The sequence below is a fragment of the Melanaphis sacchari genome, unplaced genomic scaffold (assembly GCF_002803265.2).
Source record: "Melanaphis sacchari strain LSU unplaced genomic scaffold, SCAv2.0 Contig32_pilon_pilon, whole genome shotgun sequence".
Classification (NCBI taxonomy): domain Eukaryota; kingdom Metazoa; phylum Arthropoda; class Insecta; order Hemiptera; family Aphididae; genus Melanaphis; species Melanaphis sacchari.
Genome location: NW_020271199.1, coordinates 218,761 through 240,889, shown reverse-complemented (window position 1 = coordinate 240,889; position 22,129 = coordinate 218,761). Strand labels below are relative to the sequence as shown.

The following is a 22,129-nucleotide window of genomic DNA, read 5'->3' as shown; positions in this document are numbered from 1 at the left end:
ACACACACACACACACACACACACACACACACACACACACACACATACACATACACATACACACAAATTATAATATTGCGAGTGCTCGAAAAGCGCATACTGTATATTATATTATAGTGTCGTGTACATCATATATATAATACAAAGTAAACGCGTTCACAAAAATACACTGCCACGTGAGAGCGGTCAATCAACACACACATGCGTATATAACCTTGTCAAGATTATTATTATTATTCGTAGGCGTTAAATTACTAGGGCGAGATTAATTGTATGAAATTCTCTGAGTTTCACATTAACAGCCGCTGCTGTTGAACTGATTACATACAGAAACGATACGGCGTCCTCTATGTTATAATGCATGCACTAATTTAACGTCGGCGCTATGCTGTTAAAATTCGACGTTGTCACTTTTAACTTTTATTATTATATACTTTATTTTAACAAACAATACAAAAATATATAGCTTTAAGCGTTTTGTTCAAAATATTTGATATTTTATCAGTTCAACCAAAAAAAAAAAAAAAATTTTACTTTGATTTCTGGATATCACCATAGGAATTTAGCGTGCATATATTATTATTTCTACTGTTAAGGTTTGACGAGAGCGTGTCGATTAAAGAAATATTTAGGTTTTTTATATGTTTCATCGATGCGTGATAGTATGATAATATATAACTATATTTTAATAATATATAGTTTTGTAGAGAACAATTCAATTTAAATCAAAGCTAAAATATATTATGTGAGTGATTATGAAGTGCAAACGTCTCCTTATCGTCGTTGACGTCTAGTTTATTATAACATAGGAGTAATCAATATAGTTTATGTTTTACCACATAGTTATTGTTCAGAGTAAATATTGTGTTAAGCCAGCGTAAATAAAATATGGTTTTTAAGTATGGTAGGAAAAATACACCGGTGCCGCCGTCTATGTGTTATACATAATAAACACAATATTTTATATATAGATGCAATGGTTTTATGGCTGTACAATATTATATGTATTTAGTATTATGTCATAGTGATATAAACACACATACATTCACATACACACTCATATCTATCTATCTATTTATATATATATATGTATATTGTATAAGTATAATGGTGTTTAAAACTAATGGTATTAATCTGGTGGGATTACGGAAATGTAGACGGTACGGCCACCGTCAACGTTACTATTACAACCAACTCAAGTTGGAGCTCGCAACTACAGTGTATAATATATCGATAAAATCATAAAATAAAATGAGAAAAAAAAACAATCATAAAATACTTAATGCTCACATATTTAATGATCTTGTTGTTATCTGCTGAAATCCAATAAGCAGTTGAACGATTTTAAATTTGGTTCGGATTTTATTGTACTGTATTAGTCAAACATAAACAATTTTGAAGATAATAACAAATCCTAATCCATTTTGTTACACCGACTGATAAACCCACTTAAGGCATATACTGATATGTAAAATCGGTATGGTTAGAAGATCGCCATTCCATGATTTATTCCTTACAAAGTTATTCGGTAGTATACCTTGAGTTTTTGAAAATATTCTTCTGTACAATTTTATATATTTGACGAATTTCGCGAGAATTAAATACATAACATTATATATTATTACTTTATTTATGCATTTCTTAATTTCATTAGTTAACACACTATATCTGATTAGATGAGGGTGACTTAACGTGATTAATGATAAAAAAAAAAATATATATGTATATTACTTATTATATTATAGTGTATATTACGAGTATATGTATGCAAAATAATCGTGGGTTAGAGATAAAGTGAGTGATCTATATTGTAAGTAATATAATATATACGCTTGAATATAATGTAAGAAAAAAGGTCATCTACAATTATTGGGGAACATTTTTGATGGTTATTTTTTTATCATTATTGTTCGTTTTCTACGTTGTATGAGAGACAATTAGAGATAGTGCGAGAGGCGCGCGATGCAGAGAGTGAGTGAGATCGCGGGAGGTGAAAAAACGATTTACTCTGCAGCAGTGCAGTGCCGGAAAGTTGAACACGTTTATAACGGTGTGAGTGGAGGGTTAGGTTGGATATATTTATATAATATATATATATATATATATATAAAGCGGGTCTAGTAATGACATACCACCGCCGGTGAAAAAGCGCCAAGACTGAACTGGGCCGAACCGCGACTGGTATTTGTAATTAAACGCCGACGGACTGCAAGATAGTGGTTGGTCGGGTGGTGTGGAGCAGCCGGCAAGTTCATTTATACACTATACGCGCGACGGCCGAGTGGTGTAATTACTATGGGTATTCCGCCATTTTTGCCATGTATATATATATAAATGCGGTGGTAGTAGATGGACTATCTCGGAGGGGGAAGGGGGGCCGAGATTCCTGTTTCGTCCCTTTTCGAATTCATTTTGTATAATATAATAATAATATATTCATCCCGAAATGTATATATCACAATAAATTTGTGTGTGTGTAGGAAAAGGTGGACCGAGTGATATAGGTATATAGAAATGCTAAAAGAATATTCTAGACACGCAGATAGTATAGAAGAAAGAGATATAATCTGCACTGTTGCTGATGCTGCTGATGATCTGCATATTTAATGTATACCCTGCCACCACCGTAGCTGTATAACTTCTCATCGCGCGGATCTGTGCGGAAAAGCATGTATAAATTATTATGATTCTCAGATTGAAACTAATTAAATCAGACGGTTACCCTGAAATGGTTTTACGTTTCCTTTGTCTCATCTACACTCGTTCTCTCTCTCTCTCTCTCTCTCCTGGAGCACTTTGCCAACTACGCCTTTGACTATCATAAAGTCCAGTGGTACAACATTATATCATAATACAGATCCACGCAGCTACAAGTACCTATACTGTTCTACAGTGAATTTAGAACACCAATATGATCTTTCCACTATAATATTTTTTTCTTAATTAAAAATATTTTTTAAACTTGGCTTTATATACATTATACAGTACTCATGTATAATATAAAATCACTAATAAATAAAATAGTTAATTACACAATAAGTAGTAAAAAATAAATTAAAAAACATTTAATTTTAATTTTATAATTTATTATAGTAGGTATTAATATTATATACATATAACTGCGTGTTCTTATAAAATTGGGTGTCGTTATTTATCGCAAATATAATGAACCTATGTATGAGGGAGTCTTTATTTTCTTAAGTTTCATAATTTGCATCAAATATCTTTAAAATGTATTCTAATACATATTGAAACATATAAAGTGTTTATAATTTTAATTTTACATTTGGCGTCTAACTTTAATGTTATGAAAAACCACCACAAATAAAAAATCATAGTGGAAAATTTTTTGATTTAAAATTTAAAATAAACACAATTTATTCATATAAACTTAAGTATATGTATAATATACATTGCATAGGTTTAACAGTATTTTAAAATAAAATCATTTTGATACGCTCGCTATAAATGTTTAAAATAAAGTTTTTTTTTTGTTAAATATATATATTTAATAATATTTATCAAAGTATAGTTATGTCACGAATCATTAAAAATGTTTATACATATATTCTATTTTGCTACATAGGTGTTATCGGCTAGCTATGATAATACGAAAATCACATTCTAAAAATAAAGAGAAAATAAAATCTATCGATATTAGATAGGATTCACGCCATGACGTCTAAAATATATAAATTAAAATCACTTTGCCAAAACATTAATTGATATTTGTCGAGTTTTCGCAGATTATAAAGTGGGTACAAAAACAAATAGATATATTATAATACATACTCGAATTATTACGTATGGAAGAAAAATAACGTATCCTTTTTCATTTAAAATCGTATATCGGTTTACATATCTAAAGGACTATAAATATATATATATATATATATACGACCTACCTGTTTTTATTTTTCTAATTAAGTTAAATTTTTGGCTTACAACGAAATATTTTCATAACGCTTTCAATGGCGTATTTAAAACTCAACGTTAAGCCTAAGATTACTTTTATGGTGGATGTTATTGCTAGTTTTATTGTAATAGTAGCTATACTTAATACTAGGCAACTATATTTTATGATACTCTAATTTCGTTTTATAGATATACGATTATGAAATAAAAATATATTACGCTCGAAATAGTCATAAACCAAATAACTTACCCCCGATGACTGTGAGTAATATTTATATGAAGTGGATTGACGATGGGAGTTAGAGAGGGGATAAGAGGAATGATCACGAGTGATTTCTATACTTTTTGATATGAATTTCGGGACTTACGCGTAGATGATACGTGATGTTGAAAGGATTATAATAAATAAAAGAAGGAAATAAAAATGAAATCTATAATTGATAATATAGGGATTTACCACAATGGAATTCCAATTACGTACATCGTTTAAAGGATTATGCGACCGAACGAAAATTAAAAGCTCCTTGGCCGCCAAACGGCTAATGGCTGTCGGTAACGGCAATGGGGAGACGATCTCTGCAACCACACGTATTATTATATATATTATTTATTAACCTACGTGAACGCGCGTGCTTTTTCGACCGTTTGATGTCGTATATTATTGCGAAAGGGGTGTCGTAATCGAACACAGTGTATTATTATTATTATTATTATTATTATTTGAGGACATTTAAATATTATTAAACGCGAGAGGGTCGCCGAACGGTATACCAAAAGAAATAATAAACGGCCGCAGGAGAATATATCGTGGAAAATTTGTTTAAAGCCTTTCTAGATCATTACCTCTAGGGTTAAATACCGGGTCGAGTATGTATGTATATATATATTTATTGAGTTCGTGTGTTGTATATATGTATACGCGGGTATATATATATATATTATGTACCCTCGACATAATATCTTTATATATATATATACACCCTTTTGGATTTGTTACAACAAATCGCCCCCGTGGCCTTTGTGTTTTGGGTCCGGAGGAGTAAAAGAAAATAGAAAAGAGGGACTCGTCCGCGAACCGATGAATACGGTCGCGATTTTTGAAACAGATGTTTTCTGGGTCATTCGCTCTCTCTCCCCCGCGTACCGCCCAACAAATTGCCAACGAGTAAGATTATTCACAGTTTATGTACATTTATATACATATGGATACACACACACACACAAAATTCCAGCTCGGGGACATAGTCTCGGAGAGGGGCGCAATAACGTAGTATTGTTATCGAATCGATTCGTTCGCGTTCATGGGGTTTGAAACAACTACTATTAATCATTTCGATTCACGCGACAAGAGCCTAATTACAAATTATTCGCATAGCCCACGACTGTAAGTATATTATACATAGCAATAGTTTCAGGACAATCGCGACGTCGCGAGTTTCAGAGGTTGTGACGCGTATGACCGCACGGTGACAAACGTCCAGCTGGGTCAGCCGTTGACACTTAAGACATTAAACAATACTTCATCGTTATTATGATAAATGAGTATTAAGTGACAACAATGTATCCTAAACGCTTGAGCAGTCTATCATCATCATCATCATTATCATCATTTTCTTCTACGGTATTATCTAGTGTTATAATCGGTTTCTCGAATTATTAACAATAAGACAGTAGCATAAACAATTACTTTTTAAGGTACTATAATTTTATATAGCCATATAAATAAGAAATTTTTTCGTAAATATGAAAAATTTACAAAAAACTTTTATTTTGAGGTTAATTTATAAAGTAATTATTGTAAGTGGACAACTTTTGATTTTGTTGAATACTTAATTATAGAATTATTTATAATAATAGTAAGGTGCAAAAAAAATACTACTCAATGTTCATAATAAACAGGCATTATTATACTAGATATACAATAATATTGTATTCATAACAAGATGACGAAATCATTTTTGCAATGTAGATTTAATTTTAATTTTTGTTTACAAAAAAATTAAGAAACAACATTTATAAATTATTCTAGTAGATATTGTTTACCTAAAATCATAAATATACATATTATATTATTATAATATTATAATATGTTACATTGTATAATTTTTTGTCATTTATTCGTCATTATTGATGCATTAAATGAATAACATATTTAATGTCGCTTCATGATTTTTTAGCCAAGTGATCAATTAGTAGATAAAATATACCACTTCATATTTGTAGTTAGTACTATAGATACTATAATAATTATATCGAATGGTCCTAAATAATTTTTTATCTATATATATTTATCCTTGAATTAATGTAAGTATTATACGTATCCAATCCATTGTTAGATTATACAAAATAAAAAGAATTCATTTTCACAGTGATTTATTAAAAATCGATGAGTGGAATCGTCAAATGATTTTTGTGTTAAGGAATTAACGAAATGAATGTTACAAGATAATGAAATAAGGATCCTATTCGAACACTTAAGTGTTTTCACACTTGATTTTCATAACTGAATTGGTTTGAATCCTTACCACTGGATTTATTAATATGACGAGTGCAATCAATAATAAACCATCTGCTGAATTTGTATTAAATATCACTTGAAAGTGATTGATAATCACGCAAAAATAATTATGTTTGTCTTCATAATATAATATAAAAAACGTTTAAGGAGCTTCTTATGTCTGAGAAAAAAATAATTTCAAACAATCGCATACATTTTATTCGATACAATTTTACGTTATTACATATTGTTAGTCAGTATTAAATACAAATATTTGCTAAATATCAAAACCCTATTCGAATTGATCCGTAAAAATATATACATTATTGTATACGTAGGTATTAGACACCGGTTGGAAGTCAAATGGTTAAAAAAATCATTTATAGTTTATGGTTTTATGATACAATTTGCGTTGTAAATATTATCCAATCGAGTATTTTTTCGTGTTTGCACATCATCTATCATAAAAATAATCTCATATTTAAATAAATTTAACGTGGTTGTGACAACAATCATAAAATAATTTACAACGTAATATTACGCGTGTACAATAAATTAATACAAGATATGAATAATGTGTGTAACGTTCGTCCTGCAATAAACGAATTGACGAGTTAAAAATGTAAAATACGATCAGAATCGATTAAATATGTATATGTATAGAATTTTGATGATTATACAATCGTATTGTTTTGTGTTGATAATTTTTAAATCTTAGATGAATTTAAAAGCAAGTGTAAATGTAAAATCATTCGCGTAAATTTTTACACGGTACGATGCTATTACATGTTTTCGAGTTTGAATCTAAAATGCTTTAAAATGATTTAGAACAGTTTTAAATATATATGTGTTCAAGCAATATAATTGCAACTGATGGTGTACCTATCTAGTATGTATATTATGTTCGAAATGTTTGCCGCCGACAAAGGAATTTGACGTAAATTTTTCTGAGAAATGTCATGAATATATTATAGGTGCAGGTGTATACACTTTATAGATAGCATACATATTGTTGAATCATAATTGGTAACACGCTGTAGGTACATAAAAGTCGTTACTATGGCTCATGACTCAAAAATCGCTATTTGGCTTAACCATTCTAAATATTGCACTATTGTTATAACAACGTATACTATCTGAGAATGATGCTATATGTTTGTCAATTTAGTGATTTCCGTACAAATAATCGTATCATGGATTTGTTTTTCTAATAGCTATTATACAATAATAATATTATAATACTTACTTATGTTATGCATACATTATATGGATTGAGACTGAGTTCAATGATTTAATATACCGTAGAATAATCGTGTGATTTCAGTATTTCACAATTGTGTTGATTTTTTAGCTATTTGATAATGACATGACATAGTACGATATCTATAAATGTTTCTGATATCTATTAGACTATATTTAGGGCAATTTAAGGGAGTGGTAGATTATTGTAAACATGCTATTTCTTTTCATAAGTTATGCCAATATGAATCTTAAAAAAAAAATCGTGTTTAACACTAAATGTATAATTAAAAGTATAATAATCTAATCTAATACTAATTTAAAACATTGAATCATACATTGATACATAACTCTATATTGTAAAATTGTATAAGCTTAACATATGTTTCAGTGAAATTCAAGTCAATATTCATTATTCAGCATTATTATTTGTAATTGTATTATGATTTTGTAACAGTTGTTATTGTCAATTTTAAAAGCAACAACTTTTTTCTCTATCAATTATTAGTTATTATACTATTAAAAAGCATGACGGTGTGACGAAATGTCTATTATAAATATATATTCCTACTGTATATGATAGTCACCCTTAAATGTGTTTTTACAATTTATCTTTTAGGGTGCAAACAATTTGTGTGAAATAAATGTTACATTATTCCAAATAAATTCAATAGTCAATACAACTGTATATAAGAAATCAAATTTATAAAAATAACAACCATATTGTTTAGATTAAACATTTGTAAAATTGGTCAAGCGCTTTGAGATGTTATTTACAATATTAAAGCACATTAAAATGTGTAATTTCTATGTATGGTGACTTAGATTATGTTACAATGATACAAAAATTGTATTATACTTACTAGAGAAGAATTGTAAGCTTTAATAGTTTTATAGTATTTTAAAACACAAAGAACTGTTATTTTTCGTCATGTTAGACTGATTGGGAGAGAACATCAAGTAAAATAATGCTCAGACGCTATAGATCCGACAAACATTAATCTGATAAAACATGTGACAGATGTACGTAATACGCCATAAATATTAAATTATAACAGAAGTATAGCGTGGTTCTCGTATTATTTAGTGGTCTCGGTAAATCGTTGCGATGGTGCGAAAAAATCGATGTGATACGCCACCATAAGAAACCTGATATAACACAATAATAATATAGATAACGATAATATCATAAAAACAATATTACCTATCTATAACACATGCGTTGCTGAGTGGATGGTAAAAGCTATCGAAAAAGAGTCGTAACGGGAATTGGTAATATCGGACAGGTATATAATGCACGCGCGTTGTCATATCGAATTCATTATAATTTAAATACCGGTTGTTCGGGTGACGGGTGGGGTGGTATTAGTAGGTCGTTAAGGGGAGTGCGAAGGAGACAAATAATACACGACAGTCATCTATAATATTATATACGGTTTATTGCACGCGTCGTAAATAATAAAACCGTGTATGTGTGTGTGTGTATATAAATATATTATTATTATTACTGATAAAAATTGACGGTTTGTTTATCCGGGCGCGCACGGCAACCAACAGTCACGGCCCTGGCGTGTGTAGACACGACGTGTTTACTTAGCGCGTTATATATATATATATATATATATATATATATGTGAAACACGTGGAACGTCATGCGACACTGCGACGGTCTGTATATAACGCAATATTTATATTCATATTATGTATATTGTATACAACGTGCCCGCTCCAGGTATATACGCTGGGACGTTATGATAATTTATGTCTGTGCATGAGTGTGTGCTAGTGCGATTGTCTATAATTCGGTGCGGGTATAGTTTTTATATTTTTTTTTTTTTTTACCAACCCTTTTCGTATAGTTTATACGCTACGTATCGGGAACTCGGGGACCGCCGCCGCCGCCCAGACCACACATCGAGTAAATATTGGCACGAGGGGAATCGCGAGATGGTAATACTACGGCAACCTAAACAACGTTAACGATTGCCTCGTCCATCTAATTCGTTTACTATTGTTTCATTGTGTTGTACCTACGTGTATAATAATACAGAGCGTGTTTCGACCGCGTGTTTGATATCTTACAGTCGTTAACCTACTGTAATGATGCGCCCTTACCCATCTCCTGTTTGAGCTTTAGAAATCATTAAATCATTTGAATGTGCTTACTGAATTTGACTATCTCAAGTTTTTGAAACGTGAAAACAAATATGTTCATTAACTATACACATGGTTTAAAATCAGGCATACATTGTGTGAAATCATGCAAAAATATTAATTTAAAAGAAAATTATTTCTGAAGATAAAAACATTATAGAGAAGGCCCACTTAATGATATTTTATTTTGTTGACTTTGAACATAGGCGATACACAAATTATTTTTTATATATAATGAATTAATTTGAATATTATGCAGATACCAAGCCATGGTTTTAAGTTTTAAAACTTTATTTTTTGTCATTATATCTACTGTACATTGTTTGTAAATATGAAATATCTATATATCTTGTAGTAAAAAAAAAGAAAAAGCAATAATGTTTCCATCAATATTGTTTTTTGTATACTAACCTATCGAATTCCTAACCACAGATACTATGATATAGTTTTCTCATAGTTTAATAATTAATTATATTAAATTTGTATGGCGTGTTTAATGGTTTAGTAGAAATGTACAAGTACGTAATAGTATCTTGAAGAAGATAAATTACTGGTAATAGTTAAACAGAAATACAAAAATACAATCCAATAAAAATATTACAATAACACAAAAACATAATAATACATTTGTAGAAATTAGATATAGATAACATGGTATAACGTAGCAATAGTTATAATTTAAGATCGAGATTAATGTTGTATATCTTTATTCTATTTCTTTACATGGATATTATTTCGTTATACATACTGTAAACCTATAATCGTTTATACTTATAAACATCTTATAAACAGCTTATTCATCTGAATATAATATAAAAATTATTGCATGTTTATAAGTATTTGGAATTCTAAGATATTAAAATTCTACCGTATAAGTTTAATTTATATATTAGATTCGATAAGTGCTCGCTTTGATTTTTATTTTATTCTAATGCTTTATGCTATTGCCAAAAAAAAAAAAAAAAAAAAAAAAAATTCCTTACCGGAACGGTCAGATAGTTTTAAAAATAAAAATCCATATTTCGTTCCGTTTCCAGATTGCATAAAGTTTGGTATCAACCGCCTGGTGGAAAAGTTCAACGATAGCCGTTCTACCTACGATACGTCGTACGCTGCAAACAACAACAACAACATCACCAAGAGCCTCAATGAACCGGATGTTGACAACCGTCGCGGTGACGATGATGATGACGAACGAGAAGTGAAAAACAGCCGATGCATGAGAGATTCAGCCCGAAAAATATGGTCGCCAATGAGGAGTTCGCCGTCGCCGTCCTCGTCATCCGAATTAGACGTGGAGAGCCGGTTAGGATCGCCGGACATCGACGTGACCAAGTGCGGATCTACTCCGCCACCACCGGCGCAACCACCGCAACCTGCCGTCTCCATAGTACAGATGACCACCCGCAAGCCACCCGTAACCGCCAAGAACTCGGAGGCGTTCAGCGTCAGCGCGCTACTCAAGCCGGACGCGCCTCGGACCCCCAGACATCCGTTCAATAACCATCACCATCACCATCAACAGCAACAACACCACCAACAGCACCACCAGCAACAGCAAACACCGGCCATGACAGCCGCTGACACCATATCGGTCACCAGATCGCTGTTGTATCCGGCTGTCCAGTTTCCGGATCTGATCAAAGACACCCGGAAGGAAGTGCATCTGCACCCGTCCGCGGCCAATACGTTGCTCCAGAAACACTTTTCTGGTTTTAGCTTTCACCCGCACTTCTATTCTGCAGCCAACATGTTGAACCCGTCTAGCAGTTCACCTGAGCATGCTGGTAGCGGCGCCGGCAGTGGTGGCAGTGGTGACCTACACACTGACAATAATCACAACCTACTTACTAGCTCACTGTATCTGAGTCTGGGTGCCGTCCAGGCTGCCGCCGCCGCCGCTTTTGTTCATCCGCTATCGTCAACCGGTAAGTCGACGGCGTAATTAAACCCAATCAAGTACAACTGTTCTCTAAATACATTTATATATATCCCATAAGTATTCTCCTCACTTTTATCTATTAGAGATATTTTTTTTAAAAAGCTCGTGCGTTGAGACAAAAGTAGAGCATTTTTAATATTTTTTTTGAAAAATTGGGAAAAATCAACGGTTAAAAACAAGAATATAAACTTTAGCAGATTTCAAACTAATCAATTTTATTTTTTTTTTTATTTTTATATAGAAAGGAATAAGTAAGAAAAATATTATATTAAACTATTGTCATTATATTTTCACAAAATAACTATTCTTCAGAAATTTAAGTCTTAAAGTTAAAAATTTTAATTTTAACGATTTGAATTGAATTGATGAAATTGTTGTATTATTGGCCATAAAACTTAAAAATTTAAATCATTCAAGATGTCTTATCAGTTAAAAAAAAAAACAGCAGTTAAATAACAACATAAACGCGTAGGTAGTCATATTTTTTTATATCAAGATAACCATAATAGTTATTTACTTATTTATTATTTAGATTAGATACATTTCATTCGTTCATAATAATTATTAGTTATTTAACCATAGTCCATGGCTATTTATGGTTAAAAAATCGTAATTGTAGCTTTAGTTAATTGTGTTGATTGATAGCAATTTTTGGTTTATTAGGTATCAATTAACAAAATATAATTGCTGTAAACTATTATAAATAAATAAATAAATAAATAGAAATTTTTAATACTTCAATAAAATATTTGAAATTGCATGTATGGTGTAGGTACCTAAAATATATCATTATCTATCATTTATATGTGTGATTAGTTATAACTTATTAGGATGAGGGTTACCAAAGTATAATCGTGGTTGTTAATTAGGAAATAGGGGGAAGGGTTCTTTAAAATGACCTAGGCGCCAATATGTGTTTACTCGTAAATTGAATGGTCACAATATAATTTAACTGCATAGTACTTTTGGTCTATAAGAAACGTTTGCAATTTAATAAAATAATTTGACATATCATATTTTATATTTTAAAAATGAAATTTAAAAAAACCCAAGTATAAAAATAATATGAAATTAAAATAATAACATATATGTAGTTATTTTTTGTACAAGATTGTTTTCGATTCTATATGCTTATTTTTATATTATTTTTAAACTAGCATCAATACATAATATATTTATTAGTTAACATTTTAGTTTTGAATACAATTATTTAATTGTAATCCTTCGTTTACATGATAATAATTTATAATTTCACGATGTAATTTTCATGTAGAAAACCCGTACCGTTAAGTTATCACGAATTTATGGAGACCAAAAGACTGAGCAACTTAATCAATTAGTTCCCAACTCATCGCATCAAAATCTCAAAACAAGGTCTTTTGTAATTCATATTAAGTACTATAAAAAAAAAAACTAATTATACAATGGACTCCCCATTTATTCAAATTTATGTGCGTTTTTAAAACTTCTTCGCCAAATGTTAATTTTAAATTTATTTTTGTGAAAATCATTGAAATTTAAAAAAAAATTTACTGATACAAAAAGATGGTACTTATCAAATTTCAACTTATTATTATTTTTTTTATCAATTAACCGCAATAATGTAACTATTAATTAATATGTGGACTACTCTTTGAAACAAATTTCTCCTTTGTTTCCCATAATGCGACCTTCATCATCATAGGGTGTATTAAAAATGACGTGCATGCATGTGTAATCATGTTGCAGGTATGAGTTCGCCGGCGACCAATCCGTTCCACTCCTCAGGTCAACAGCAGACTTCAGGCGGCGTTGTGGTACCTCACCCGTCGGCTGAGGACATGATGAAATTGCGGCAGCAGTTTGCGCCTGGCTCTAACCAGCCGCTAGCCGCCGCGCCACCATCAGACCCCGGTGGCCACATGCGACACCATCACATGCTGATGAGGGGGTCAGTCTTTGGAGACGTGTACTCGTGCATCAAATGCGACAAAATGTTCCCTACGTCGCACGGCTTGGAGGTGCACTCTAGGAGGTCACACAACGGCAAGAGGCCGTTCTCGTGCGAGCTGTGCAACAAATCGTTCGGCGCCGAGATAAGCCTGAACCAACACCGGTTAGTCGTGTCCGACCTATTCTATCATAATCATATTTTACTATTATTATAATATTACTGACATTGTTCCAATAATTATGTAGGTATAACATTGTATTCTAGTCCGCTTATTTTGGTTGTTTACAATAATATATGTTTAATGAATACTAATTACACTAACCTTCAGATAGGTTCTAACAAAATTTAAAAATAAAAATAACAACATACCTATAGCAAAAATTTCTTTTGTAAAATATAAAGGGTAAAAAACACAATAAATATCTTTAATTTATTTATCTCACTTCAACAACTTAAATATAGTTAAGATAAACTGTAAATACAATTTATAAAATAAAAATATCTGTGAGATGAACAAATTTGTTTACATAGTATATCAGCATTAATAATTAATATAAAACATTTAATTATAACCAGGTAATGGTAAAGACATATTTTGAAAACTTATGGTTTTCGACAAGAAAAATAAATCTTTAAATTCGTATACTATAAATGTTGATAATTTAATGATTGAATAAATAAATAATGTATAACATATTTTGGTTGTAGTTTAGTTATAAATTTAAAAACATAATAAGCATACTGCAGTCCACATATAACATATTTTATACATTTACACATATAATAAATACACCAATTGGTAATAACTTATTAAATTAAATTAATTTTATTTTTCTTAACAGTAAATATAATCTTCTCAATAGTAAACATGTCACTGGAATTTTTTGATTTATAATTGTTCGAAATGTGCGCCGTATCGCAGTGTTGTGGATATAATTGTTGACGTTCAAACACTAGCCCATAACACTGTATGAATACTATCGCACTTTCATCTATGTTAATATGTTGACAAATATACCTTTAAAGTTTTGATAAATAGATTAATCTCGTTTGTTATAATAATCTATGGTTGTGAAAAATAGTCAATATTTTTGCTAACTTTAAAAATATTATTGCATTATTATTCTATCGTTCTATACTCGGTCACGGTTTTTTTTTAGATGGCTCTGCTGTCGTCGATCGGCGCATAACGTTGAAAAGTTGTTTGAATGTAAACAGTGTGGTAAAACGTTCAAAAGGTCGTCTACTTTATCTACACACTTGCTAATCCATTCAGACACTCGACCATATCCATGTCAGTTTTGCGGAAAACGATTTCATCAGAAATCTGACATGAAGAAGCACACGTATATACACACAGGTAAGTGCACTAAGTTTTTTATTTTTTATTTTTTTTTTTTTTGTTCAATGTATAGATAATTTCAGCCGTTTATAGTGTTTGAATGATAACAACTATAAAATGTATAATGTATTATTGAATGCATCACCGTGAGGGTTCGTTTTTGATGGGATAACTTTGGCCAACTAATTTGTCGAGAAACGGAGGGTTCCTTAAAGGCCCGTCACTGTAATCCTTTTCCTTTGACAGCCATTAAAACGAGTCAATTAGATCAACAAGCTAAGACGACGGCTGCGTTGCAATTTTCCTCTCCGCCGTCGTTTGTTTCGTGTTTTAACATGTTATCGCCCCCTCATACTTTAATATTTTAAAACCTCTCACTCACTTTATCTTTATTTAACTCGCGCTCTTCTCTCCGTGTTTCACTATATCGTTCTCCTCTCGCTCACTCTTTCTCTTTCCAACCACTCCCTATTCGCGCATATATGTGTACGCACCGATGATAAAGTTGTGTCCACTCTCCGCGTCCTTGGCGGTGTCACCAGTTAAACAACGACCGGGCGGAGTTGTAAATTTAAAACAATTACGTAATGATGGTGGGCGCGACGTACTGCAACTAGCTATTATAGTCGAGCCATATATTTATAGGACGGCGGAGAAAGAGTGATGGAGATAAACGCGTGGCTGAGAGAGAATAACGTCTCTGCTTTATATTATATATAAAACGGCATACCGGAGGGTTGATACTTATACTGATTAATTGCTAAACAAGACGGCTGCTGTCTGAGCATAAGTCTTGCGGAAAAGATCGCCCGGACGCTATTAATTGTTACCCCCGAGTATCGCTAAACCACCCGCACAACACTACACTGTGCAGTACCCGTCGCATTAAGTGTTCTGCATCACCGGCGTCCCTTGTCCAGGTGAATTATTCTACTAATTACTCGTCAAGGGGTGAACCGACGTTTAGTAGTAAATAGTAACAATAATAATCACTTAGAATTTCTATGGAATATTGCCGTATACGTATTTTTTAAGGATGAATTGTTATTTTTTTTCTTACGTATTTTTTTTTACAACAAATGAAACGTAGGAGTATATATTTTTTTTGCTTTTTTTCTATACAAGTCTTAACAAAAATAATGACAATGACAACTATAAACAACGATAAAAATATATTTACCCGATATAATTGTAAGTGAAAAAAATAATGATAAATCATAGACTATAGTATACCTAAACAAAAGCGTAAAAATCATTTTGATTTTATATTTCGTAATAGGTATAGATTTAATATATGTTTCTTTTTTTTTTATATATTATATTTCTTTGTTTAATAGAGTATAGACGAATTAGATAAATAATAGATGTCCTTTGTTATACTAACAGTCATAGTATATATTTACACTGTACAAAAGTAAACAAATACCCTAAATTATATACTTATTTATATTCTATACTACATCGAATTATATTATTTTAAAACATCTAAGCGTGTTTTCACGTATTTATTATTGATACACGCAATAATATATTATGATACCGTACATTTTGTAAACTGATGATAATACGTAGGTAGCTAAAATATTGTATTTTAAAAATGTTCGTTGACGTTCTTTAAAAGGTTTTAACAATCTAAAATATTATATTTCTTTGCAAAAATGTCAGAGAATATTTTGATAATCTATATAAAAAAAATAATAGCTTTTAAGGATATTACAATTATTAGTCTTTATTGTTTGCGATCAACATAAATAAACTACGTAGATTTACAAAACATGGATTTGACCTCTTTGAATATTTTACCAACTATAATAGTGTTAAATGACATAATATTTTACACGTCCTATTAATATAAGATAGTTTAACGGAAATAGATGAAACAAAATTTCTAATATACATTTTTTTTTTTTAACACTAATTTTAGTTAAAACACTTCTTATATATAACTTTGTTCTATACGATTAATAATAAAAAAAATGTATAAACAGATAAACTTAAGTATTAATAAAAAAAAATTCATTCTTTTTTTCTAATCCTTTAACGGTTCTATTTATAGATTAGTTATTGTTATATTGTAACTTGTATAATGCATTTAATATTATAGATAATTGAATTATTTATCAGAAATGCATATTTTCTATGACATGTTGCTAGTTTAAAACATTAAGATATATGTACTAGTAATTTTATGAATCTTTTAGACTGTTTTATTTTCTTGAATGTAAATAACTATAGTAGGTATATTGTAATGAGTAAAATCAAAACATAATGAAAAATTCTTTGACAAAAATACGCTTAAGAAATAAAATATGCATAATTTGTATGATTCAGCATGAATAGGTTGGGACTAAATATATCGAAGATTTTTTCACTTACAAAGTAATTTATTAATTTAATGTTTAAAATAATATATATACATTTTTTTTGTTTATTCTTCTTTATTAGAATGTTCGCATTTTACTGTCACGAGGGTTCTCTTTACACATCCAATTAAAAGAGAGGAAAAAAACTGCTAGAATTAAAAAATATATAAATGTATAGGACTATAGGTATATATATATATATATATACTCTCTGAGGGGAACGAGAAAAAATAAAAGAAATTAAACAAGAGGGCAAATCTCCGGTAATTCCAAAAAAAAAAACTTTCCCTCCGCACTTGACCGACGCGTGTTCGGGTCGGAATTTTTTCCTTTTTAATTTTCTGAAAGTGGGTCTTTATACAAATGCAGTTGATTAAAAAATGAATTAAGAAGAATACAAATTTATTTTGGGTCGAATAAATAAAAAAAACTGGTTGAAAAGACCACGCCATCTATTATAGGCCTTTTACTGAATGTAACTTCATACTTTATACTTAATACTCATATTTTACGCATAATAATAATTATTAAAAAATAACACAATTAAATAGTGCAATAAAATTAATGGATTAGATTCTTCCAAGAACACACATGCGCGCAGATATTATAACTGTGCGTTTAAATACTCACATCTACAAGAGATTTCATCTGGTACCGGTCATTAAGGTATTGAGAGATTGTCTTAAATCGAATCTGCGATTACTTTCTAGTGGACAATTTTAATGCACTATTTGTTTTTTTTTTGTTTTTTTTTTTTTTATCGAGTTAATAGAGATTTACTGAAAACGTCTGTAGTAATTCTATCGATTTTAGACCTTATGAGTTAGAAAAGTGTTTACCCTTGTCTAGTACCTAAATCGCATTTGGTTTTTTACATTTGGTCCGTGAGTGTATTACAGATGTTACAACGAGTTAACGTTATGGGTTAAGTCCAACACTTGGCTAATTTTAAGTTTAATCGCGATTTTAGACTAATGGTAACTTTTTAAGAATTCAGATACCAATACAAGTGTACAAGATTTATACTTAATTCGATAATATTTATATAACCCTCCTGGCTCCCTTATAGACTTAAGTTCAAATAACAATACAATATATCAATAAATTTAAAATAACTTTTATGGACGATTAGCAATGAATGACATTTAAAATATTTAAAATGCATTATAATTAGATTCAGAAGTAGATGAATTATTTTTTTTACACTCTTAGATACTATTTTTTTAGTTAAAGATGAATTTCAATTATATATAAATTTTAAAAATAATGTTTTTTTATTTATTAATAATTTTATGTACTTAACATTTTTTTAATTGTTTTATTAGTTTTATTATAAGCTCTACAATAATTATTATAATTTATATAAGTATACCAACAATAAATTATTATGGTAATACCTATGATATTTTTCGTAACTCTAGGTCATTACCAATTGGCTATTTCTATTTTTCATTAATTGAAAAAAAAGTCATAATTATATTTCATAATCATTTTAAAATATTCAATTTAAAAAAAATTAGACACATTTTTGAAATACGTGTAGATATTGTTCAATTCAAGGTGCCACAATAGTCTTACATTTAATATTTTGTAATAAAAATATACGTATTTATTTTGTATTATCTTTTTATATTTTTATGTCAATTACTAATAATAAACATATTTTTATTATTTAAATTATTTTATTGTATATATCTGAATTATGTCATAAATCATATGTATTTGGATAATTTTAAGTATTGTTTGCTTAAGTTCATGATTAATCTTAAAAATAGTTAAAGGTCAGATATTAAATATAACATATAATATCATACCATAAAACTATATTCATATTCAGTGGGTCATATTTAAAAGTGACATAGACTATTTTTGATAAAAGATATTGAATTTAAATTAGATTTTCTAACTTAACCATCAGATTTGAAAAATAATTTTTACGATCAATTTTGAACCAAATTTAAATTGAAGGTGTCTTACAAGAATTATTTTATATGACGCTGTTTTTATATCACACACGTACACTTCGATGAGCATAGAGGTTAGGTAAGAAATAAATATGTCCTTTCCGGTAGCGGCAGTGACACCGAATGATTCATTATGATGAACGTATATTACGGGCTGCGGCAAACGGTACTAAATGGCATAGGCGTACGTTTAATGATCGTTTAAATATACTGTATCAAGCAGCTTAGAAGTAAAGCTAAATATTATCACTGTAATCGGCGTTGTACCATAACACTGCAGTCGGGTGGCGTAAACGTACACACTGTGCTTGCGTGTTCGTGTTAAACCACTGCCGCGGGGAAGTTTATTCGCCGGGATTATCTGTGAAATTCATTCACGGCGATTATATTATACGTTGTGCGGTGCGGGAATCTGCGGACGGCTGTACCGTGATCGCGTATTAATTATATTCAATCACGATTTTCTTGTTAAATCATGTAATATGGTTGACATATATACAAAGGTGATACCATTTGGCATTTGATGATATTCGAGATATTCCTTTACACACGGATGAACTTATTTTTCCATGCAGTAATATAACACTATATTGTATGCATTTCAAGATATGATTTATACATTATTACTGTAGATATTTTTATGTCTCTTTAGTATCCTCTACTGGAAATTATGCAAGAAAATGCATTCTTGTTTAAGTCATACGATTAGTACGAATTGTATTTATTTTTTGTTTATCGTTTTAAAATAAAACACATAACAAAATTGAATGAGTACCTATAATATGTTACACTCTATAATGTGATAAGTTAAAGATAAACACTGTTTATTAAAAAATGTGTGCACATTTTTGTGTGTAAGAGTGGAGGATGGGTATAATAATAGTAATGATATTATCGCGGTGCCACAGAAACTTTTGTACGATGAAAACGCAAACTGATCGTGGCGTGTAAGACGTATATATATATATATATATACGGAAGAAAATAAATAAAACAATCGCATAGCTTAATCGAAAAGCAACTCGGCGTGCATTCGCACGTGTTTATCTTGTGTTCGTATATTGAGTTCTAATGAAAATGTTTTCGTTTGTCGTCGACAATATACACATATATACGATGCAATATTATAAGGTCTCAGAGAAAGTCGTTGAAACTTCACTACGCCGGTTCGCGCTTATAATAATAATAATATATACATATATACGCTACTCAAGATGACAAAACGTTTCGAGTGGTCGTGGATAGGTAGGTATACTGTGTGTATATATCTCGCTGCGGGAAACGGAAGGAAGTAGATATGCGCGGCGGTCGGTGGTGGTTGGCCTTGGTTTTGCCAAGTAAATATAATACGTATAATAAACCGAAACGAAAGGTTGTGTCAAGAGATCGGGTGAAGAAGTGTTTAGTGGGTGGTAATTGGGAAGTGGTGGGTAGAGTGTGAAGTAACCTGTGCGTTTGTATGCGCGTACATCACCACCAGCAGACTGCAGTATATGTGCCTCCTACGCGCGCGGTGATGGCTGTACAACGGTAGCAGCTGTAGAGTCCATCCGAATCCATTTAGAGTGAACTGAAACAATATTTTCGTAAGCAGCTTTGCTCGAGTGGCGGATGAGGAGAGGGATGAAGAGGAGGAGGAGGAGGAGGAGGCTGAGGCGGCCACTTTAATATAATACAATCCCTCGCACCGTGCTCGCGGTTGAACCTCATTGCGCCCCTTGAAAACCTCTCGTCACCGCCACCATACATAAACACGCGTGAGTGTGCGTTCGCCGAGTCTTTGGAGAGCCCGCACCGCTGTCGGAACATAACGGCCGCGGGAAAACACTTTGCGAAAGCGGCGGCGAGTAGATTGATTTTAGTAAACCTTCTGCCAAACTTTAACCTCTCTCGCTCTTTCCGTGCTCCTCGCCGGGCGCGCGCGCGCGCGCGCGTACACCACGCACTCACATCACGCGCGCTCCCGCCGCCAGTCAGTACCTGCTAATCAAATTACGACGGCTCGTGCGCGTGTATTTTCGGGGCGTATCTCCTCTCGCCCTCCCACCGCCCGTCCGCCGTCAAACCGTCCACCGTCTCGTACCGGCGCAGCGAACTCAGCCCACCTGACGCCGCGCGCGGTTTTCCCGTCCCGCGTATATACGTATTATATATATGTAGGTGTATAGGTATTACGCGTGCTGTCGCCGCTGCCGCTAGCCCTTTTATTCACCGTCGACTTCGGTACCCGTCGTCCAACTTCCCTTTTATCGTTCTGCCTCTGTCCATCGTGTTTCTCACATTTCTTTTTTTTATCGTTCCTTTTACCTTCTTTTTTCGAACGGCCGGCAAAATCTCGTTACCGATAACAATCTCACTTTAACCGACGCTGTTCAGCGTATCCATATATATATATGCGCTATTACGACGCGATTCAACACATACTCACCCACCCACCCACCCACACACATACACACACATGTATATGTACGTACCCGACTTTCGACCGAGTCTATACTCTATTTTGGGTTGACGTCCCGACTTTGTTGTGGAGCTGCAGATTTTATTCTAACGTTTATTTTTTATTATTATTTTGTTTTTTCTACATCCTACAAACGTGAATGGGTCCCGCAAATCGCAATGGTCGATTCTCACAGTAATATTCATAAAAAAAAACGAAACCGGTATTTTTATTCTCCCAGGTTGTTTGATTGTTTTAGGCATACAATATTTTAACGATTATTTTAATTTAAAATTCATCACAATAAATTAATATATGATAATATTAATTAAGTGTATGA

General features: G+C 31.5%; 1 protein-coding gene across 1 annotated transcript in view; it reads left to right on the top strand.

Moving 5' to 3' along the window:
• LOC112596514 (protein glass-like) overlaps window positions 1-22,129 on the top strand; it is a 62,037-nt gene that overhangs the window by 15,815 nt on the left and 24,093 nt on the right. Inside the window, exons 2-4 of the mRNA XM_025342231.1 lie at window positions 10,843-11,733; window positions 13,476-13,842; window positions 14,841-15,040. Of these exons, the coding sequence (XP_025198016.1) occupies window positions 10,843-11,733; window positions 13,476-13,842; window positions 14,841-15,040 (1,458 nt within the window). The remainder of the gene's footprint in view (window positions 1-10,842; window positions 11,734-13,475; window positions 13,843-14,840; window positions 15,041-22,129) is intronic.